Genomic DNA, 24,879 nt, shown 5'->3' with positions numbered 1-24,879 from the left:
ATGTGTCAATGTGTCATTTTCTCTCTCTCTCTCTCTCTCTCTCTCTCTCTCTCTCTCTCTCTCTCTATATATATATATATATATATATATATATACATAGATATGTATTTGTATTTCACATATTGTATTGTTTGTGTGTGTGTGTGTGTGTGTGTGTGTGTGTGTTTAGCTCAAGCATACTATAACACTCTACATTACTTTGAAAAGCCTCCAGTCTACAAGGATTTAATCTCAGTAGATGTCAAATCTTAAATCTTTACTTGTGTTTTAAGCTGTATTGATTCCTCACTTGTTTTGGTACCTCTCCGCTGTGCTCCACATCCCCCTTAGATCCAGAACCGGTGACAGGAAACATGGAGTCCGCCATGGCAGTGGAGCTCAACCCCTGGGTGGAGTATGAGTTTCGGGTGGTGGCCACGAACGGCATAGGAACAGGTGACCCGAGCGCCTCCTCCAGAGCGGTCCGCACTAAGGAAGCAGGTATCTGTCATTGGTTCATTCACCCGTGAATATCACTGAGCTAAACGCCCTCCAAAAGAACAGAAATCTAAATAAACAAACACTCTTCTCTCAAGCCTCGTTTATCCTCCACTCGGGGGGATCGTGTAGCTGCGTGTTGTGACACATTTTTACGACTGCCGTCACCCATCTGAACATCCAGGGTGACCCTGGTCCTATTTTAATTGGAGGAGAAGTGGAAAATAAGCCGCTTACATGAATTTAAACAAGTTTTTGTGTTTGAGTTGAAGCAGAAAGGCACTTGTGCCCTCAGGCAAAGAGGCTGCAGAATTCTCTATTTACGGAGAACAAAACCCTCGCTTCATCACACTTTGGTTCAAAAACATTCAGCAGGCCTGTCTGATTACGCAGCAACAAAATGTCCCAAAATACGAACATAATGACAGCTACTTTTTTATCATTATTTAAAGTCGATTGAATTACTGTAGTTTGTCATTATATGCCACCGTTCGTTTGTTTGTTTCTTAAAGGAATAGTTCTTTCATTATTTACTCTCCCTCGTGCCAAAACCAGTGTGCTGTTATTTTTAGCCGTGGAGCCCAAAACAAGAATTTTTGAAGAATCTTCAGAGTATGTTTCCATACAATAATGGTTCCACAGCCATTGAGCTTTGGAATTGACAAAAGAACTAAAAGCACAATAAAAGTGACCCATGCATTAAATCGATATGAAATCATACAAGATGAGAACAGAAAATATGTTTGACTAATCATCCGTTCAGATTTTAAAAAGATCCTAATGTTTGCATCTCAACGTGTCTCACCAGGTTTGACATTACTGATGTCAAAACACCACTTGTTCTTGTTTGTGTCATGTATTAACATGGCACATTTGTTCAAATGTGCAGGATGAGTAAGATTGGAGAGCTACAATGGAAGGGAAGATTTTCCCTATACCCTACCCTATAATAGTTACCTAAATTTGGGTCTGACCCAAACTTTGAAGTGTTGTTGTATGAAAAATGGCAATAATATCTCGTTTCAACCCAGCTTCATTGGAAAAACATGAATGTGGTAAAATTAGTGCAAAATATTATGTTGCTTCTTGCACGTTTCATGGCACTTTCAAAGTTAAATGTCAAGTGAGTGGCCTAAAAGTGTGTTCAGTTTTAACCAAAACAAGTGAATGTGGAAACATTTTATTACATTGGTTGTTGTAGAGTATTGTGGCAGTTCGGAAATGAAATGTCCAGTGATTACTAAAAAGTGATCACTAAAAAGTAAATGCTCCATCTTGTTAAAAAAAATACACATCCAACACTAAACTTTTACCTTAAATCTAATTGACAGTGTTAACAAGCCTTTGGTCTCTTTTATCATGCCTTGTGTTTCACGGGAATCGTACTCGAGCGTTCCACATCACAAGTGCAATGCTATACCAGGTGAGCTATAGAGCTATATCGGAAAAGCCATACATAAGGAGCTGATTATGTGATATAAATATCAGTATGTATTAGTTTACAAGTCAAACACAGAAAATAGTTTTGAGGTCATAGTATAGCCTTCCAGTGGCTCAAACAGAAGAACATGTTGCTAGCAACACCAATATAGCAAGAATTGATAAAAAGTGTACCTTGAATGGAACACAGGTTGATTTAAATAAAAGTGTCTGTCAAATGCCTAAATATATTGTGAATGTAAAGTATTGTGCAAATGGAATGACATAAAAAGAATCATAATTTGTATAAAAATGTATACAAATTTGTTAGTGTTTATTGTCATTAATATTCAGTTTCAACTAGGAACTGCAGTAAACTGTATGTGTATGTAGGTACATTGCTGGATTTAAAAAAAAATTTAGGTAGAAGCATGTTTTTCCCATGAGCCTTGGTTGTTAATTTATTATCCCACGAAATAACGCCTTTGTAATTATGGATTTGTTTATATGAGTAATTGAGTAAATAAGTGATAAATAATTATAGAATAATTATAGTATTTTACAGTTTTGGTTGAACTATTCCCATTTAGCTTTTTTCCTCTTTATTTGCTATGCTATTTTTGTGTGACTCAAGCTGTCAGATGTGTTTAGTGAGTGCTATACTGTTTCTCGACTTAGCAATACATGGTTGTGGTTTTGAGAATTACACCTGTAGAGGGAATTTTCCTCCTCTGTCTTAACAGCCAAGCATTAATTAATCATTAGTAGTCATTATGCAAAAATGCGAGTGGTGCATTACTTGCTAGAGGTTTTAGCTACTAAAAGCTAATAATATAATGCATTATTACATTGCAGTATTTCTGTTTCTGCAGTTCCGTCAGTAGCCCCTGCCAACGTGAGAGGGGGGAACGGCCGCAGGCATGAGCTGGTCATATCCTGGGAGGTAGGTTTGCTCTCAGCATGCACAATGGACACCCTACTGTGAACTCTTGCTATGCTAATGAATATGGCATAAAAGACTTGCAGTTCCTGGCCAAATAGATTCACACAGCTAATTGACTTGAGCATTCGTAATTGTATCCGGCTATAATTGCCACCATCGCAATTTGCCTATTGAAGGATTGCTACACTTATAGTCCCAAACCCCATAAGAACAGATGAATGACTATATTCGAAATGAAATTGTGCGTTGTGGGAATGCTGTTGGAGGCAAAAAGGACTGAGAAGTGGTGCAGGTTTATTCCAGACCTGCTAGACATTTGTAATAATTTGCAAGCCTTACTTAATTCAAATTATTAACATTATGTAGGCTTAATAGGAAAATTGAATATTTGTAAATGCTGGCAAGTCATTTATACATATTCATTCATCTGTTCATGTGCAGGTGTGTTGGTGTTGTACATTGAGGGTATGTCACACAAACTGTTTTCCATTAATTAAAGGGCCCCGAAATAAAAATTTGAGTTTGTGTCTATTACTTTTGTGATATGTGACATTTAGCAAATGTGGCATGTATAATTTAAAATGCACACCATACATCTGAATATGCCTTCTTCCCTACAATATTGCAGGTGAAATTTGTTTTAAAGCAATGGATTTGGAAGTCAATGGCTTGATTACCAACATTCTTCAAAATATCTTCTTTTGCATTCTTAAGTTCTTAAACTTAAGTATAATATTTTAAAGTGTATTATGTACATAGTCAGAACTCTTTTTCGAAAAGTTTGCTAAAGTATACTTCTTTTTCACAAAGGAATAGCAAGTAGCAAAGTAGTATTGTTGTACGTGCAAAATGAAAAAATACACATTCTTGCTCAGTGCCAGGTTTGATGTCATTGACGCCAAAACACAACTGGTTCTCGAATGTGTTGTAATCTAATATGACACACCAGTCATTTTCCAATATGTGGAATGGAGAATGAAATTTGAGAGCTGCAGCATATCGAATGGCTTCAGAAGACATATAGCGCACAGGTCATACAGTATACTGTTGAATATAATGAATATACTGTTATGATATTTTTTAGAAGCTTGACAGGGGTGGTGGTCACTGCCATTTATTATTTAAAAAACTGAAATTTTGTCAAATGAGAGAGATGGAAAATGACCGTTAACCTTCGATCTTCAAAGCACTTGGATGTTTTTTGAAAATCTGTTTGTTATCTGAAATTTTACAACCCTGAAGCAACATCTAGTCAGTTTGTCTGTACTGTGTAAAGAGGATACTAGCATGCTAATGAACAGAATCACCTTTGGTTTTGTGCACTGGTGTATGGCGGAGGAATTGTGCACATTAACACATTTTTAAAAAGAAATAAAAAAGGTATCCAGATGAAGCCAGTTAAAGCGGCGATTAACTGGGGAATTGAGGAACAGATGTACGCTGAAGTGACGATATTCTTGCAGTTATTAAATACTCGGGCCCCAACTGTCACCAGGCAAATAACTTTCATATTAGCATAACTATACCTTAGTGAGAAATTAAATTCGATAAGGCTCATTCCAGATGCAATGGAATATTTTTACCACGATGACTTCCTGAGTTTATATCCCCTTGAGGAGGTTATCACTGTAACTACAGAATAATCAGAGTTTTAATTTTGCTTTAGCAATGACAGTTCAATTATAAGCCCCTCATCGCGTTCACAAAATGCAGAACGTGTCTATACACTAGAAAGGTTTTTAGATGTTGCTTAGAGCTCTGAACACATTGTGAGTGTAATGTTTGCCTGTTTTAAACACACGGAGATTTTAAGTGCTAATTCTTTGCTGTATCACTTTAAGGGACATACTAACAGGTATCCTGACAGGAGCTTCAGGTGCTATTTTGAGACACATAGTACATCATATTAAATTACATATCATTTAGCAGACACTTTTAAACCAAAACAATTTGCAACGCATTAATTGGACTGTCCCCCCGGAGCCCGAGTGCTTTGCTCAAGGACATAATGGTGACTGAGCAGCTTTATGAATTTAATAATACTTCAGTTACCAAGTCTCCCATACCTGGAATATAACCTTTTCTAGCACAGACACTTTACATTAACCATTAGAGTGCCACCATACTTAAAACGCTTAGCACTAACAAAGCACTAAGACCTGTTGACCTGTGTGTTACTACATTTCATTTACACAGGGTCCAACATTAAACTCCAAATGCAAGTAAATATCTGCACTGGCAAATATATGAAACAATTTTTTATTTGCTTTTATTGGCTGGCAACTTCATGAATTCTAACAACACATATGGTTTAGTGCTGTTATCAAATCACAAAGGCTGCAATGTAGTGATATATGTTGTTTTAAAAGTGAGCAGATTATTATCCAGTATATTCAGTGTCTTGGAGCAACTCGGTTTGCCTGCAGGTGTTGTGAGTTATATATATATATATATGTTTACTGTTGTATTTATTTATTGTATTTATTTATTTTTTACAATACAATGGTATAGTTACTGTAGTAACATTTCTTGATTGCTTTTTTTTACGTATTTGTTTTCAAATTTAAGAAGTAAAAAATGTGGTGGTGTTATTAATACAACATCATGAATGAAAATAAATAAACAAACAAACAAACATTTAAATAAATAAATAAAAAAGATCAGTCTTTTACAGCACAGTGGTGGAAATATATATATATATATATCAAAATTTTAGTGAAAATCATTAAAATCGCTGGCGGTGGCTGGCAACTTTTTTCAAAAATGCTGGCGGGGAAAGAGTTAAATGCATTTTCCCTCAATTGTACCTATTAATTATAGCCATTCAACATTACAGTATAATTGAAAGCCATTATTTTTAATAGCCTCTGAAATATTAAGTGATTTTAAAACAATTTTTACATAAACTATAAATTGTATATGCGTAAACTATACAGATAAATCTTTATTCAAGCTACAAAAGTTAATCAGCGACTAGAGCAGTCGAGTGATGTCTCTTTTACTATTTACATCAATCACAGACTTTAGCAGGTTTTACTTTAAAAGCAGCGCTGTCTCTTTAAAACCTGATGACACGGATCTGACACGTATCCTATTTTCTCCAAACTCTTTACGGTCATTTAAGACTTTATAACTCATTTAAGACTGCATATTTTGACGTAATTGTGTGTGTTTTCGTCCGTTGAAGCACTACTGGTGTGCTGCCGAACGTAGCCTTCATCAATGCACCGTTTAGATGTCGTAACCCCAGGTATGTGTCACCACATTCTCGGGTTTTGAAGAATAAAGAAGGGAAAAGTTAATCTTCCGAAACGAAGCAGCAATATCTTCTCAGGTAAAAGTTATTAGAATCGTGTATAGGGACAAGTGGGCCGTCACACTGCTCTGACCTTATCAGCCCATTTGTATCCTATTATTTGATTCGCTCTTGTCGCTTTTGACAGAACAACTAATCACGATGATCTTGTCTTCGGAAAAGATTATTTTATTTGCTTACGTCAGAAACAGTGAATCTCTTTAAAAACTGGCTGTTGTTCTCCCTCCATTGCATTTGTTATATTTCGTAAAAGTTTTACCCGCCAAGTGGCCGACTGACACAGTTACATATACTCGCCAATGCCGATTTTTACTTGCATTTGGTGCTTGGAGAGTGTTAATTTTAGGCCCTGTATATATACTGTGTATAGCAGTTAAAATATTTATTGTAAATCTCAACTTATAACATTAATGTAATCAAATTAAATATAAAACCAAAGCTATTTGTCACTGCCAGGGCATTAACGTTTTTATATAAAATATTTTATAGTTTGTTATAGAAAATCTTTATTCAAGCTACAAAAGTTAATCAGCGACTAGAGCAGTCGAGTGATGTCTCTTTTACTATTTACATCAATCACAGACTTTAGCAGGTTTTACTTTAAAAGCAGCGCTGTCTCTTTAAAACCTGATGACACGGATCTGACACGTATCCTATTTTCTCCAAACTCTTTACGGTCATTTAAGACTTTATAACTCATTTAAGACTGCATATTTTGACGTAATTGTGTGTGTTTTCGTCCGTTGAAGCACTACTGGTGTGCTGCCGAACGTAGCCTTCATCAATGCACCGTTTAGATGTCGTAACCCCAGGTATGTGTCACCACATTCTCGGGTTTTGAAGAATAAAGAAGGGAAAAGTTAATCTTCCGAAACGAAGCAGCAATATCTTCTCAGGTAAAAGTTATTAGAATCGTGTATAGGGACAAGTGGGCCGTCACACTGCTCTGACCTTATCAGCCCATTTGTATCCTATTATTTGATTCGCTCTTGTCGCTTTTGACAGAACAACTAATCACGATGATCTTGTCTTCGGAAAAGATTATTTTATTTGCTTACGTCAGAAACAGTGAATCTCTTTAAAAACTGGCTGTTGTTCTCACTACATTGCATTTGTTATATTTCGTAAAAGTTTTACCCGCCAAGTGGCCGACTGACACAGTTACATATACTCGCCAATGCCGATTTTTACTTGCATTTGGTGCTTGGAGAGTGTTAATTTTAGGCCCTGTATATATACTGTGTATAGCAGTTAAAATATTTATTGTAAATCTCAACTTATAACATTAATGTAATCAAATTAAATATAAAACCAAAGCTATTTGTCACTGCCAGGGCATTAACGTTTTTATATAAAATATTTTATAGTTTGTTATAGAAAAACAAGTTATGCTCAGAGTCCAGAGCCTCGATCATAACATTATAACAGGCATCTTCCGAGCAGAGACCTGCACAATCGCGGGACAGTCGTGGGCAGTCGTGGCCTAATGGATATCAGAATTGTAACCCGAAATTCGCGGGTTCGAGTCTGAGGTCCGCCAGGAATTGTAGGTGGGGGGAGTGACTATCCAGCGCTCTCTCCACCCTCAATACCACGACTGAGGTGAGACCCTTGAGCAAGGCACCGAACCCCCAACTGCTCTCCGGGCGCCACAGCATTGGCTGCCCACATCTCTGGGTGTGTGTTCACGGTGTGTGTGTGTGCGTGCTTGTTCGTTCACTGCTCACTGCTGTGTGTGTGCACTTGGATGGGTTAAATGCAAGGCACAAATTCCAAGTATGGGACACCATACTTGGCCACATGTCACATACTTTCCTTTCCTTAACCATAGCATGATTGCGTAAATATTTCTGAACGGCAAAAGTGATAGATTTATAAAGCAATATTGTGAAAGGACCGTGTGTTACCGTGTCCCAAACGACTCAAAATAACAAACCACAAAGTTAATAAAACGATGCACTCCACTGTACTGAGTGAGAGCGCTTCTCTGCTGTCTTCACGTGCTATCGGAAACATCCTATTTCCCACTTTAGAGCTTCATGTGAGCGCTGCTGCAGTCTTAGGCCTACCCCAAATGCTCTCATTGGTTGAGACGCGTGATGACGCTCATCCCAAGCTAGTACTGATCAACATCCCACCCCTCCTGTGACCCATGGTTTGTCTGTATGTGTATTCAGAGCCAGCGAGCAACGGACTTTCATAATAATCTGTTTAGGACAATTACAACGTATTCACATCACTGTGTTAACTGTTTTGAAAACAGTGACCTGAGTTTGGAGACGTGTCAAATCGATTGAGAAAAACTGTAATATTACAATAAATACAACTATAAAATCAACTAGAACATTGTTTTATATCCAAATCATAGTGACAAACAGCTGAATTTAACTTAATATTTAGCTTCTAAAAAGGAAGCATTTATTTTTGAGGACGCATTTATCTGTGAAACATTTATTTTTGATTCCTCATGCAAGCAAATCCAAACTCAATTGAATCAAATTTCTCAATGCCACATATGAGTCAGATTACTCTGCTGCAGCACATAAAAATGTGATAATATGCATTTTATAACCAAACTGGCCATTTTAAGAGTGAGTTAGGGTTAATTGTGATAAAACGTTTCTTTGTTTGTGGAAGTTACCATTTTCCTATTTAGTCACTTGAACTGTTACAGGTGTTATTCCCGACTACTGGGAGAACAGAAAAAGAAAAATGCTGAATAGGAAATTCAAGAGTCACACCTGTTAGTAAACAATCCCAGAAAACAGATTGTGTGAATGTAGTCTCCCTAATATTGTGGACAATGTTAATGTCTTCTTCTCTGGCACAGTCCGATATAGCTTTATTTTAGCTCCACCCTGTTTGTCTGAGTTCAGCCGATTAACCACTTTAGAACCACTGAATTGGCTCTGCATCTCCAATCAATACTAGTGGATATGAGAAGATGCAGTGCTGCTTTGGCATTCAAGGCACGTGAACTGGCTGCTGCGCTGCCTCTCCAATCATCTCTGGGTGGTTGTGGAAGACCAAGGCGCCTGTGCCGAGAGCTGCTTATTAAACAGGATAAATTACTAAACAGCTCGCCCCGTCTGCTCATTAGTGTCTGCAGAGAGAGAAAAAGTATTACGGGCACCAGGAGCAATGGACTGGACCATTACAGTTGCCCTACTTCCTATTCGATGCCTGCTGCAGCCTGCCCTGCATGCCGATATCAGAATGCCAGCAGACTTCATTTGCACTGTGGGTGCCACTCCTTCGCCCAACAGCCTCTTAAGATGCATGTTCCACTTCATTTTGTAGCAGAACTGGTTTTTCCTTTTTTTAAACGGCCATTTATTGGTCGCCCCATGCAGAAAGGCTCAGCCAGCACCGATAATGTTGGTTCAAGGGTTGTTAATTCAATTGCTAGAAACACTATGAGTTATTTACACTGATCTGGCACTGTCTGTGCTGAAGTATTTAGTGTGAAGGTACAGCCTATTCTCTCCCATCGTCTGTCTGCATCTTATTTTGGGTGCTGCCGCCAAGGGACGTGATAATTTCGGAAGCGGGTGGAAATCAGTCAAAATTTGGCGTGACGGACAGATTCGCTGCCAAAAAAGAGAGGAGAGTACAGGTGTTTGTCAATTATTAAAATTGCCCGAGATTTAATTCTGCTGGCTTACATTTTAATTAAATTTATATCTCGCTTAATAGATTGCATTCCATTCTATTAAATGCCTAGCAGGTGTCGCAGACAGGCTCTGATATCTCCCCCTCAGAAAAATATCAAGCAAGTGTCAAACCTCTTTTGAAAAAAGCTGCAAGGAAATTGTCAGCAGCTGGACAGGCAAAATCAACTCATGTGACCAACAGACTGTATACAACCTTCAAGAACAAGAATAATGTAGGTGTTTTAGTGTAGCTAAATGATAAAAGACATTGAGAATACAAATGGTCTGCTAGAAAGAAAAGATGTAAGAAGAAGCGTTTTATTATTGTATGGTAGTAATGCCAAGTGTAAGTATAAGTGAAATCTTAAAGAATTCATAATTTGCTTAGCCTCATTTTTAACTCCCAAAACGGTGAAAAAGTCATCAGTACTACAGTTGTCACAATATTTTTGTGTCTCATGGTACTATACCAGCTAAAGTATCACAACATCAACTAGTATATTCAAAACAGTTATTGTGTGGATATGTCTTAATTGCAGGCTCTTTTTATTGCTATAATATAATATAATATTATTACAATTTATTATTATAAATGTTTAGAATTTAAATCTGAAATATTATTATACTAAAGATATATAGTTCTGAACAGAATTTACAGTATTTACTTCACACAGCATTGCAATGCAGTTTTCACAGGAACTGAAGGGAGACTTTTTAAAGCCTAATTAATGAATTTGAGCATTATAAATTATCCCAAATCTATTTAACTTATCACGGGAGGTGCTTGTGCTGTGGCTTTCGTAATTCATAATTTAGAGATGCATCAGACAGATGTTTTTGGCTGTTATTGCTTCATGAGTCAAATAAGAAGGAGCTGATCTTTGGATTCCCATGTTGTTTCATTCTCTTTGCTGTGAATAGCACGTAAAGAACTGGACTCAAATAATATATGCTGAAACTGAATCTGAGTCACTCCCCTTACGAAAAAGAAGTTTATTCAAGTGTGCTATTAGTATACTTCTTTTAAAGTAAAAATAAGAAAGTATACTTTGTCTACTTTTTATGTACTTCTCAGAAATGTGCTTTATGTACTTCTCAGAAATATACTTAAAATTACATTTAAGTATACTTGACTTATACTTAGAAAAAGTCTAAATATATTTGAACTATACTTGTGCTCCGAGAATCCATGTTTTCATTGTTATACGGTAGGGGGCACTATTACACATCTTCTGTACAGAATTTCCAAAACACAAGTGAAGAAGAAACCGAAACAACAGATGCTTCCACTAGGGGTGGCCGATACTGCAAATTTTGATATCGATCCGATACCAAGTAAATACAAGGCCAGTATCGCCGATACTGATACCGATACTTTTTCCTTTTAAATAATTAACAATAACTAATGTTGATATGACTCAAATATTACATCAACTTAAAGTTATGTGAATATTCTTTGCCTTTCTAAAAGAAATTTGCAAGCAGAGGAGCGCAGAATATGAAAGCAATGCGTAAAGTTTCATGTTAATCATTTTCCTCCCATAGAAAAGAGTTATAAAGAAAAAAAAAACTTAACGTGGTTTAATGCATTAAGAAAGTAATATTAAAAGGCCAAACTCAGTGTACTGATGATGCAAACTATATGCAGGCAAGCAGCCCAGGATGTGAACACAAAGTGCATGCATGTTGTGTATTCCTCTGATAGAAAACCTGTATAAATAGGCCAAATTCTGTAAATTTAATGGGTCTGGCTTCCAGTCTCATCCGCTTTCAGCAATTTTTAGCTGTACAAAACAGCTCGTTTTGCTGCTTGATATTGCAAACCGGTGTTTCTTACCATATTATTGTAATGTATTGTCTTAATTATAAACACACATGGTGGATAGCACAAACAATTTTACTGTTTATTGCACTTTGTTATTTTTCTCGTTATTTCCCTACCGTGCCTAATGAAGCGGAAGTCTTGCACATTCACAGAAAAAAATACTTCCGCATTGAAAAATTAGGTGAATAAGTTGGTGGTGTTGCCACAGTAGAGAATTTCTACTGTTCCATCTCTCACGCTAGTCAAAAGTATCCACTTGCACTTGGAGCTGCTGAGTCACGTGATGGCATGACAACAAAACTGCATAGCAGGGGAAGAGCAGCAATGTTTGCATACGAGAAGTGAAAATAGCGGTATGCATACAGACATGTCTATTCTTTGTTGTATGTATTATGCAATGTATTAAGTGTAGAAGAGAGAAAATTTACCTAGAGTATCGATCTCTTCAGGCCAGTATCGATCCGATACCATTACCAACGTTGGTATCGATATTATCGCTATTAGGATCGATCCGCCCAACCCTAGCTTCCACACGTAGACCGTCTCTCAAACAGAAGGCTGAGGTCTCTGGAGGTCGCATTTGTAGACTGCATACGTCATAAAGAAGATCTTATTTTAGAATATTAACAGTTATAAATTTGACAATTATTCTTAGTTAAGCGTAAATTGTTGTAATATGCTTATGACTCGCGAATGTAATGCTCAGTTAACTGAAATAAACCAGGCTTGATGACGTATGCAGCCTGCAAATGCGACCTCCAGAGGATTCAGCCTTCAGTTTGAGAAACCTCCATAATCTATCATGATCATAAGACATAAAACAGCATCAAAACTGTGTAACGTTATGGAATAAAATGTTGGCCCATGAAGAGGTAATAATGACTGTCAAGCTTTGGGGCGTAGAGCGACTCCATCTACATTTTGATTATCATTCTGAATCCAATTCATAGTCTTTTTTCAGATTTTTGTTCAAAATGTTGTATATTTATTTTTTATTTTTTTTATAAATAAAATGTTTTTGTTTACAAGCATTAACTTTTTTCTTTTGATGCTTTGTATGTTCAGATATGCATATAACAAAATATATACAAATTAATACCTAAATAGGGACATAGTAATATACATAAAGTATGATGTAAAGTTAACTTAAAGAAAACTTATGAGTATACTTGCAGTATAAAACTACTAAACTAGTAATTTACTGAGACTATACTTCTAAATGTACTAAAAAAGTATTTAATTAGTAAACTATCAGTATACATATAAGTTCACTTTTAGTATAGTTGCAGTACAAATTAAAAACATAGAAGTAAACTGTGTGTGTACTTAGTCACTTTGTGTACACAGTCACTCACTTTTATATACTAGAAAATGGGCCAACTTAGTCCCAAGGAGTATTGAAATAGTACACTTACAAGTATACTTACTAGTACACTGATATTTGTATACTTACTACATAAAATATACTTAAAAATATAATTGAACTTTACTTAAGTATACTTAATAAAATAAACTTGAAATACTTCTATTTGGTAAGGATCCTCTGCTGACCTCAGTTGGAATAGTGTGCCAATCTTGGGCAATGCAGTACATCCGTAGCACCAGTACACTGTGCAAACATAGTCCATTCTGCTTAGTATGTAGTCCAGACTGTGACTACTGTTGGGAATGTTTATTTTTCATCAGATTTGCTATCTGGAGCTGTCTGGAAAACGTTTGTATGTGTCCTTACACAGTTTCATCAGATATGATCTTGTAAGGTCATTTGTTAATTACATCTTAAGAGTGCAGGTATCCCTGCATGCAGCAGCAAATCAGCAGATCTGTGATGTCAAATTCATGAACAAATGACTCTTGCAAAGTGATTCTTTTTAATGAGTCAGTCAAAAAGTTTCATTACCACCTCACTGAGTAGATAAGTCAACGGTTTGAATCAGACTCAGTCAGTGAAATGTTCTGAGTTCACAAATGTCTCCTACTCAACCTTCCAGAACAAGAATAATTTGGGTTCCAAATTAGGGAACTCCACGCTGCATCCTCTAGAGGTGCTCTAAAAGAGCACCTATGGAATACGTCATAATTTGTCTTCAGGGTCGCTTTGTTTCTGAAGTGTGATTCGGTAAGAACAATGTCTATTGTCAAGCGTTTTAGGAAGTGTGCGGATCTGTGTCAGCGCTATCTGACACCAGATGATGCACACAACCTATGCGTTATGTGTTTGGGCAAGGAGCACGCGTGCTCTGTTCTCGAGGGAACAGAGTGCGTTCATTGTGAGCGTTTCTCATTGAAGAAGCTCCGCTCTCGTTTATCCCTTTTCTCGAGGGAATTGGGACAATCATCTGCCCCCCCGTGGCTCGGGTCCTGCCGCTGCCGAGGCAGCGAGGAGACTGAGATCGTGGGGATCGCAGAAGGAGCTTGCTGATGAGTTTGAGAGAGGTGTTAATCTCTCGTGCTTGTCGGCGGCTGACGAGGGGGAACTGCTGGAAGAGGATGTGTTGTCTCTTACATCCTCTGATCCTGCAGGAAGTTCTCTGTTGGCTTCCAGGCAAAGTGAGCAGGATTTGGCTGATGAGGGTGAAGAGGATATTTATTAGCCTTCTCAGCCTTCCTGCCCCACGGATGATGAGCTGTTGGAGGTTACGGATCACGCTTCTGCTAGATTAGACCTGCTGTGGAGATGCGAAAAAGGGGAAATTCCTCGCAGTAGACTTGATGAGTGATTTCTTTCTGGACATAACCGCCCAGCTCCCGTGAGCCTCCCATTCCTTTCAGATATTCATAGTGAGATTGAGACGGCATGGGGTAAACCATATTCAGCCCGCATTCATCAATACCAGCATGCTAATAATGCTGATGTCGAGGGGATTCGTGAGCATGGATGCCCCCTATTGAAGAGACGCTTGAGAGCTATCTCTCAGCTGAGGTGACATCGACTTTGAAGGCTCCAGCCCTGCCATCCAAGCCACTAAAGGAGACGTCTCACTTGAATGGTAGGGCATACGTGGCAGCGGTTCAGGCTTGTGCTGCCTTGCACACAATGTCAGTGTTGCAGGCGTACCAGGCTGAACTGCTAAAGGACTTAGACCAAGGCCAGGGGCTTTCCCCTGAGGCGGTAGTTGAGTTGCGCCGCACCACAGATCTGGCTCTCAGGGCCACTAAAGCAAACAGCTGCCGCGATCGGTAGGTCGATGGCAGCGATGGTTGCCACAGAGAGACATCGGTGGGTGAACTTGGCAGACATCGGGAGGAAAGAGAAACATGTTCGGAATTGTTCGGCACATCCGTTGAGACGGTGGTTGACAAATTCAAAAAGGTGAAGGCGCACTCAGCAGCTTATAAGTCCTTTATACCGCACCGGTCTATGTCTGCTCCCAAACTCAGGGGGGGGGGAACCTGGCCCGTCCTGGTCTGCGGGCCGGAGACAGGGCCAGGCGGTTAGTGCTGCTACTCATGGCCCTCCTCCTCAGAGAAGTAGGTCACAGAGGAGGCACGAGTGGAGGAATAAGAGTTAAAGGGGCCTGAGGGAAACTATCCAGTGCAGACTGGGTCAGCCATCTGGAGCTGGTAGTGGTACTAAACCCCCCCCAGCCACATTTTTAATGTGGTTTAAAATTGAGTGTCTTTTGAGCCTTACTACCAGCCTCTGGCATTGAGTGTTGCTAGGTCTCCTCTTGTTTTAGAGAGTTGTTATGCTTCTTCTCTTTTAAGATAACTATACTGTTGAAGCGTCCGCTCTTCAGAACTTCGCCTTTGGCAGTAATTTAGTATGTAAGGTCCTTTTGAGCCTTACTTACTGCCTCTGGCGTTGAGTGTAGCTAGGTCTCTTTTCGCTTTAGAGAGTCATTATGCTGAGACCTCCACTCTTAGAGTTCCCTTACCAGTATTCAGCGTCATTAGGCTCCTCTCGTTTAAGAGAGTCATTCTGCTGCAGCCTCCGCTCTCCAGAGCTCCACTTAGGCAGCACTCTTAGTATGTAGGCTATATTGTGAGCCTCGCTAACTGCCTCTGGCGTGTAGCTAGGTCTTCTCTCGCTTTAGAGAGTCATTATGCTGAGACCTCCAATCTTGAGAGCTCCTCAACTAGGGTAGGCTTCCTCTCATTTAAGAGAGTCATACTGCTGAAGTCTCCACTCTTTAGAACTCAGTCTTTGGCAGTAATTTAGTATGTAGGCTCTTTTTTAGCCTTACTAACTGCCTCTGGCGTTGAGTGTAGCTAGGTCTCCTCTAGTTTTAGAGAGTTGTTATCCTGAGACCTCCACTCTTAGAGTTCTCCTACCAGGAGTGTGTGTTATTAGGCTTTCTCTTGTTAAGAGAGTCATTCTGCTGAAGCCTCTGCTCTCCAGAGCTCCGCTTATGCAGTATTAATGTGTAGGCTCTTTCTTAGAGCTTTACTAACTGTCCTAGTGTTGAGTGTAGCTAGGTCTCCTCTCATTCTAGAGTTGTTATGCTGAGACCTCCACTCTTAAAGTTCCATAATTTGGTGGGCTTTGAGCTTGCCTGTAGAGGTTTGTAGCTCGGGCTCTGGCCACAGGGATTTCGCTGGGGCAAGGATGAGGCTCCTTGAGTCTTTGACTTAAGGAATCTAGTTATTTCATCCCTCAGCATGGCGTTGGTATACCATTCCCCTAGCACCCTCTAGAGGATGCTGCGTGGAGTTCCCTTTCGAAAAGGGAACGTCTCAGGTTACGCATGTAACGATAGTTCCCTGAGAATAGGCAACGAGATGCTGCGTCCCCGTGCCATGCTTCAGTCATTCCTGTCTGCATCTCCTTCAGACAAAAATAGGATGACGTATTCCACAGGTGCTCTTTTATACCCGCAGGCACGCTATTGTTTACATTATAGGCTGCTGCCTGCCAATATCAGGTTCATTGTTGTTTTTTCATTCATGCTTCAGACACCGGTCACGCTGGAGGCGTTCCCCTAGCATCCTCTAGAGGACGCAGCATCTCGTTCCATATTCTAGGGGAACCATGGTCCTCCCCTCCCGAGTCTGTAGGTACTCGTCTGGTCTGTCCGGCGATGCATATGTGGCCTGTGGAGAAGCTGCCTCCACCTTACACACTACTGCGTTACTGCAGGTTCTTCAGGCTAAAGCACTGAGGGACCTGCACGAGGGTGGTCACAATCCGGAAGTTCTGAAAGAGCTACGAACCGCAAAATACCTCACGCTCTGAGCTATGAAGGTCACTGTGAGTTCTCTGGGTTGTGCGATGTCCACACTTGTGGTCCAGGAGCGTCGCCTCTGGCTGTGTCTGTAGACATGAGGGACGCTGACAAGTTCGGCTCCTCAAGGTCCCTGTGTCCCAGACAGGCCTCTTCGGCGACGCAGTAGAGAACATGGCCCAGCAGTTCCCACAAGGTCAACTGAGAAAAGAGCAAACCATCCTCGACGCAGAGGATCTCTTTTCTTGGTATGTAGTTGGATTCGGTCGAACAGACAGCACGCCTCACGCAAGAACGTGCTCAGTCGGTGTTGAACTGCCTGATTAGGTTCAAGAGCAGGACGGCGGTCCCACTGAAATAGTTTCAGAGGCTCCTGGAGCATATGGAAACTGCAGCAGCATATGGGAAGCATGACCTGGTCATCAGGTTCCTTAGGGGGGCCAGAAGGTTAAATCCACCACGGCCCCCCTCTATACCCTCTTGGGACCTGTCTCTAGCACTACAGCAGGACCCATTCGAGCCTTTGCAGTCAGTTAAGCTGAAATTTCTATCAATGAAAACTCTGCTCCTGCTTGCACTGGTCTCCATCAAGAGGGTAGGGGACCTGCACGCATTCTCGGTCGACGAATCGTGCCTAGAGTTTGGGCCGGCTGACCCCCAGGTAGGGCTGTGCAATTAATCGAAAAACGGTTTCGATTTTGGCGTCCAACGATTATGAAAATACAATAATCGAGATAAAATGATTATTGCGCCCCATTCCGCCCCCTTTTCCAGCGCTGTGCTTTCGTTCATCCATAAAAGCCCAATGTAATGTGCAAATCAGTACAATCAAAATGGGGCATGCTTGATTTATAGAAGTATATTTAATCATGTTTTTAAAAGCGTGAAAGAGAACTTGCGCTGCTCCTCAGGAAGATATATGCGCTCAGAGATGGAACAGAACACGGACATGTAAAGTCATCTTTTAGCTCAAGGTGCGCGCCTAAACGGTCAAATACACGCAAAAATGTGTCAAAATGCGGCGCTTAGTGATTATTCATGTATACCTTCGTCGGTTATGTAATAAATAAACGTAAAGTGTTGAGAATGAAAATACGCGTGTAATGGTAAATTGGATCCGTGCGGCTCTTAAAGTGACTGTGGGCTATTTTCCTGCTGTGACTGTGTGCTTAATATTAATCAAACAACAAAAGACAAATTCAAAATCACACACTGCTCTTGAGTGAAGGAAAAACAAACAAAAAATTTAAAAAAAAGTTTCATTCTTACAGTGAATACTATGCTGTTTTATTTTACATTTGATTATTCATTTCTGTAGTAGGCTGTAAACTGCTTGAGACTTGCATAAAAAAACATTAAAGCACAGTTTGTTTCATTTGTATCTTTTATTTTATTGTATTTGTCCTTTGCTTTTTTATTACAGACAGTTAAATTTTTTTTATAATTTTGAGGACTTTTTGTTTGTTTGTTTGAAATTCCACTAGTCTCTACAATGTAGATGTCATAGCAACCTTATTTACAGGAAATATATATTTGATATGTATCACTATCTTTAAATAAATCACTCATATAAAGTTTTGGTCATATGGCCCCCTCATAATCGTGTTAAATAATCGTGATTACAATATTGGCCAAAATAATCGTGATTATGATTTTTGCCATAATCGAGCAGCCCCGCTCCCAGGTAATCCTGAGGCCCTGGCCCGGCTATGTGCCCAAGGTTCCCACTACTCCCTTCAGGGATCAGGTGGTGAGCCTGCAAGCACTGCCCCCGGAGGAGGCACACCCAGCCCTAGCTTTGCTTTGTCCCGTCCGAGCCTTAATGTACATAGACCGGGCGCAAAGCTTCAGGACATCAGATCAGCTCTTTGTCTGATACGGAGGCCAGCAGAAGGGGAATGCCGTCTCCAAGCAGAGGGTGGCCCATTGGATAGTGGATGCCATCACCCTGGCTTATCAGGCACAGGGTGTGCCTTGCTCACTCAGGGTGCGAGGACACTCTACTAGAAGTTTTGCATCCTCCTGGGCGCTGGCTCGTGGTGCCTCGCTGACAGATATTTGTAGAGCTGCGGGCTGGGCGACCCCCAACACGTTCGCTAGATTCTATAGCCTTCGTGTGGAGCCGGTATCCTCTTGTGTTCTCACCTCAAATGGGTAGAAGCACTGAGAGGCCCTGGTTTAGTGTTGGCTTACTAAAACCGCTCCAGAGAGTCTGTACTGTAGACCCTGTCGAGCTCCTCCATCCCCTTGGCAGCCAGACGTGGCGGAACGTCCGGCACCAGGCCCTCACTCGATGAATCCGTGAGAACCGGTAGAGGGCTGGGTTCCATATGTAGAGACCCATATGTTTAAAGTCCACGGTATAGCCTCAGAGCCAGTGTTTCCCCGGCTGACTTTCTGCCATTTTCCAAGAGAGTTACAATCACCTCTAATCTTCCAGATGCACCTAAACGGTTGATCATATGTCTAAGTGCTTCCAAACCTCCTTCGGGAAGGATGGGGCTTCCGCAATGTTCCTGTTCCAAGTGGAACGAGTACGTTTAACCAGTGTTATCCAATCTCACTGAGTGGGTAGTGCTACGACAACAGTGACTGGCCTTCTTGTTTCTAGTTATACTTGCGCTCCGATCAGCAGCAGCTGGATGCAATGATCGCATGGCAATGTGCATTGTCTCTTTTAGTTTACACTCGAAGTGGATTGGTCTCTCTAAGCGAGATCCCAATTCGTCTGTCATCCTTCCGGGAACGAGAGTTACATACGTAACCGAGATGTTACATGCATAACCTGAGACGTTTTAGCATAGCAAAATGCTAAACTACAATGTGCAGCCAATGTGCAGAATTCACATCATATTTTAAAGTTGTGTTGAAGCAGAAATATTTTCAGCAAATAAATTAATTTGTTTTTTTTGTTTTTTCTCACAAAATTTGTGGACTGATTTTATTGTACATAAAAACATTTGTGTGTAATGTCAAAAACTGGTTGACAGGGAAAAGGTGCATAATAATAAATAAAATATTGGTACTGTATATTTTAAACAGTGAAGTGTAGAAGGACTTCAAGCTAGAGCAGAGCATTAGCATTCATCATTCACTAGGTGATTTCCAGAGACACAGCCATTATGCCGCAGATTGATATTTCATATTTGACTCGTTATTCACAAAATGTCGTCACCCGCGCAGTTTATTTACTTGAGGGCCTGAACCAAGCCCTTTGAAAAGACATTGATATGGTTCACAGAACAATGGCGAGCTCTCGCTGTATGCTGAGTCTTGGATGTGTTGGATTAGCACATCTTTAATTGATGTGTTCAGGCTCACCATCAAAGCGTTTGACATTCACAAGTGATCTGTTTCATTACAACTGAGAATCTCCCCGATTCATTTGGGACTCTCTGACATTTTGATGTAATTCAGTGTAATTTAGTGTTGCTTCTTTCTCTGAACCGACATAACAAAGGATGTCATTTAACTGGAAAAATATGGAGATTTAAATTATTTATTGGATACATGTTTAAAGCTTCTGTGTGTTTTTGAAGCTGTATGGTAGGGGGGAGGGAGAGCTTTGTGGCTCAGCCAAATATTGTGCAGGTTGTAAAATTAGCCTGTGTTGTAAACTGCCACATAAAAGGCATTGAGCAGTTAGAGGACCCTATCATACACCTGGTGCAATGCGGCGCCAGGCGCGACACAATTGATTTTTGCTAGTTTCAGCCCAACACTGTTATCATTTTCACATCCTGCGCCACGTTGTTTAAATAGCAAATGCATTTGGGCCCATTTGGGCGTGCTGGTCTGAAAACGAGGTGTGTTCAGGCGCATTGTTGGCGCGTTGCTAGTTAGCTTTAATACGCTGGGCTTCATTCATGAAACACGAGCAAAACTAATTTATGTGTGAATCATTTTTAGAAACATCTTTAAATAATTAATTAGTGGATTATCTATTATTTAAATAAAGGTAAAATGCCCCGGAAAATCCTCTCTAATGGGCAAATATTGTCCCTTAAAGTTCATCAAGTCAACATGCCATTTGAAATCCATGTAACATTTCTAAATGAAATACACTGTTAAATAAAGGTTATTTATTGGCATCTATAGCCACTTTTCTTAGCATGCTAAACACGCTATTTGAGTGAATTAACAGCAATATCTGATCATCCTCCGTAACGAGGTCACAATTTACATCTCAAACCATATGTAAACACTTGTTGTTCTTTAAGAACTATTAACTTATAGGTTCTTTTGGGAAACAAAAAATATGACTCTTCTGTGGAATCATATGAAACCCTGCTTTTGAGACTCTTGTTTTTAAGAGTGCTGAATATTCAAACCAGAGAAAAAATGTTTTAGAGCGGGACATGATTTAATCCATAAGGTACAGACTGGATTTTAAAAAGTGAGCATTGCTAACAAGAATGGAGTCAAGAGTTATTGATTTTAATGTTTTGATTTTATTGTTTGGAATAATGTGTACTGATGAATAATTCACCATAAGACCAGGAACCTGCAATTAATGCATAGTTCAGCCAAAAAATTATAATAATCAGTAATTTACTCATCTAATCATTTACTCGCCCTCATATCCATTCCAAACCCATAAGAACTTTTGTTCATCTTCAGAACACGAGTAAAAATATTTTAATGAAACCTGAGAAAACTCAGTCCCTCCACTGAAAGTCCATTCACCCAAAACATTAATGCATAAAAAAATTCAAATTTTCTTGTTTGATGTGTGAGAACCAATGAGTTTTGTTCTTGTGCATTAAGCAATATGATTTAACTTCTGTTTACTATGTTTAATGAGCTCTATATATGTTTGATGTGTAAGGTAAACAGGTCAATAATAATTTAGCTCAAAGGGAATCATTTAAGATTTTAAAGGGAACTCCACCATTGATATGCAAGGGAATTAGGACAGAATCACTGTTTTACGGTTGATCACTGAGACGGCCTGCGATTCAGTGAACGAGCCGTATGACAGCAATTCTGCAATGGATATCAATATCCAAAATATAGTGAAAACACTATTAATTAGCATAGTAACAAGATCGGCAGTTTAAGACATTAACTTGTGAGCACAAAACACAAGATACTTCTCTTTTCCATATAAATAAGGCTTTATTGGATAAATCTAAGACATATAAACTAATCTAACACACGCATTCACACACAAGTTGCAGAAAGAGAGAAAGTGAGGAAAATAATTAGTTTAAGAGAATGAAAATGTGAAATCCCAAGTTTACAGCAATATGTGCAATTGTATAGATCTGAACAACCATCAATCACTTAATTAACCCTCGCACTGAGTTCCTCAATGAGGTTAAAATTTAGATTAACTGCACCAGTTCAGTTTAGAATCCGGAGGTACTTGCTTTCTGTGTTGCGGGGTTCCCTTTCTTGTCTGGTTGCTGAAAGGGGTTTCCCGAGGTTGCTGATTGGCTGGAAGTCCAGTCTTGGGAAGCCAGTGGTTGGGCGTTGGCTGGCGACGCGGAGCTGTAGTCTGCAGTTGAAGGGTAGACAGCACTCATGCGGCGTTAGGCTTAACTCAGAACACGAAACTCTCAACGGAAAATAAAACAAACTAAAGAAATAGAAATAGATGTAAAGTTTGATGAGACCAGGTGGCGTTTCTTCTCATGGTTTTGGAGGAGCTGGCGTGTAAGCCAGACCACGCTCAAAACTAAAGAAGCATGACTAGGAGTGAAAAGCTAAAAGCCGCATGGCTAAAAGCTAGACACAAAAAGTCAGACCCGCAAAAAGGCAAAAGGCAAAAGACCAAAAAGCGCCCAGTTTGATGGTGTCCTGAGTATTTAAACCAGGCTGTTTAACACACCCAAATGGTGTTTCGACCAATTGTAGCTCGGGGTGTTGCAATGTTTCTCCTTCCCATTCATAAATCAACTGTTATCTCATCATTCACATGACCTGCGTTTTTCCCGCTCTGGTAGAGTATGATTTTGGACATGATTTCTATCACGAGGATATGATACATTTGACCAAGAATTGACTGGGAGAAACGTTTCAAGCATGAAAATTCAAACTCACACATACCAAGCATGAATATGACCCCTTAAGCTCTTCAGTAGTTATTAACAATACATACACAATAAATGATTAAGACATGATGGTTAAACATGTGGGTTACATACATAATATGGAGTGATTATAGCAATTATTAGCTGGTCACCAGTCCTTTTAGTGTCATTTAGGTGCATGGAAAGGCAGTTTCCGTGCCATTCTGTGAATGTATGAAGACCAGAGATTAAAATGTCTGTAAGGAATTTTAGTCTCTCTGTTCTTGTCGTAAAGTGGGGGAAGTCAATTTACGAGGAGCTTGTGACTGTAGTTACTATCGTGTGATAGTCATGCGGTCATCTCTTTTGACCATTATTCTTGATAACTTGCCCCAAAATTTTACAATCTCCTTGAACTTGTCAATGTGTTCTTTTGTGTTAATGTTGAAAACTGTTCTGTGACAGGGTCTTAGGTTTAGGCTTGCTTCAGAGAGGCTGGGGTCTGATTTATGACATCCTGTTGTTTTGGGCCTCAGTGGAATTTTTGTGACTCCTCGTGCCTCAACTCGGTTTTGACCAAATCTTAGATTGTCTGATTCGGTCTGATATCCTACAGATGTTATGGGTTTGGAATGACATGAAGGTGAGTAATTGATGACAGCATTTTCATTTTGGGTGAGCTATTCCTTTAAGAATGCTCAATTTTGACTTCATGTTGGCTTAAATAATAATAAAATAAATGCTGGTTCTGATACTTTGAAAGCTCAAAGGATTATTAGTATAAGAGCTAAAAGTTCAGATGTCAGTGTCTCTGTTCCAGCACTGCTGTGTTGACTCTTTAACATAATATGCTTTTAGCATTCAGTTTCCACACAGTTAATTGGGTACATGATTGAATTTTAAACTTGAATTTAGTTGCATTTTACTTATTTTTAACTAGCACCAGCAGAGCAAGAGAAAATGATGCAAAACTTGCCTAAGATGTCAGCATCTAAGCTGACCTGAAAATAGCACATTTTTTCACATTACTCAGGAAGTATGAGTTGTGCCGGAGTCAAATAATTGGCCAGACTACATCTTCAGGGCTGATAATTCTCAAGCAAAAGTCTTCATAAATTACCTGCTGCACGGCCGTTTACCCTTCCCTCATTTCTCAGAGCTCAGCTGGCTGTGTGTTATTAGGATCCTTTTCCAATTTCCGATCCCGTTGCAGAGAAATATTTTTGTCCTTAAGCAAACTCGGATATTTTGAGCGATATTTTAAGAATTAGTGTAAACAGTGTGACTTTTAAACATTATCTGCCTGGAAATGGATCTAGAGCTCATAATAATTTATTTTTTTTTCGTCCTCAGCCCGTCTCTGAAGAATTCCAAAATGGAGAAGGTTTTGGCTACATCGTGGCGTTCCGAGCCAATGGCACACGTGGGTGGAAAGAGAAGATGGTTACCTCGGCAGACTCCACGACCTATAAATACAGAGACGAGACCTTCCCCCCTCTCACCCCGTTTGAGGTGCGGGTGGGGGTGTATAACAACAAAGGAGACGGGCCCTTCAGCGAGGTGGTTACTGTGTTCTCTGCAGAGGGAGGTGAGGGTCAGATGTGTTCTTGCTCTGATTGATGGGATTTATTGCTAGCTTATATAACTTCAATAACACGTGGCTCAATAGCATAGACAGAGTTTCTCAAACTTTGAAGTACATCACACAACAGCTAATCCTGGGCTGTTGATGGATGTACTGTACGATATGTGTCCATATTTTGAGATACGGGTACTACAGTACAACAGTTCAAAAGTCAAAATCCAACTGTCAAAAGACATTACACACAATGAGAGCAAACATTATAAACCTTTGTCAAAAAGAAATACATTTGAATACAACTTTTTTTGAGAATACTTATTAGGAAAATAAAAAGAATAAAAGAATATACTTAAGTGTGAACTGAATATAATGTTTATAGTTATCTGAACACGTATTATAGTTTAAATTTACAGTATATTAAATGCAATTAGTTGGACTTTAGAATGATTTTTTTGGCCCACATAAGTAGGAATTAAGTGCAGTTT

The 24,879-nt window shown here is 39.6% G+C and overlaps 1 protein-coding gene across 1 annotated transcript in view; it reads left to right on the top strand.

The window, feature by feature from the left end:
* Positions 1-24,879, top strand: part of LOC107564466 (contactin-5-like) — a 163,629-nt gene that overhangs the window by 122,480 nt on the left and 16,270 nt on the right. Inside the window, exons 14-16 of the mRNA XM_016249554.1 lie at positions 331-480; positions 2,769-2,839; positions 24,166-24,400. Of these exons, the coding sequence (XP_016105040.1) occupies positions 331-480; positions 2,769-2,839; positions 24,166-24,400 (456 nt within the window). The remainder of the gene's footprint in view (positions 1-330; positions 481-2,768; positions 2,840-24,165; positions 24,401-24,879) is intronic.

This window comes from Sinocyclocheilus grahami, unplaced genomic scaffold, assembly GCF_001515645.1.
Source record: "Sinocyclocheilus grahami isolate Dianchi unplaced genomic scaffold, SAMN03320097.WGS_v1.1 scaffold937.1, whole genome shotgun sequence".
NCBI classification, from domain to species: domain Eukaryota; kingdom Metazoa; phylum Chordata; class Actinopteri; order Cypriniformes; family Cyprinidae; genus Sinocyclocheilus; species Sinocyclocheilus grahami.
The sequence above is the reverse complement of the archived record's forward strand: the minus strand, read 5'-3'. Positions and strand labels throughout refer to the sequence as shown.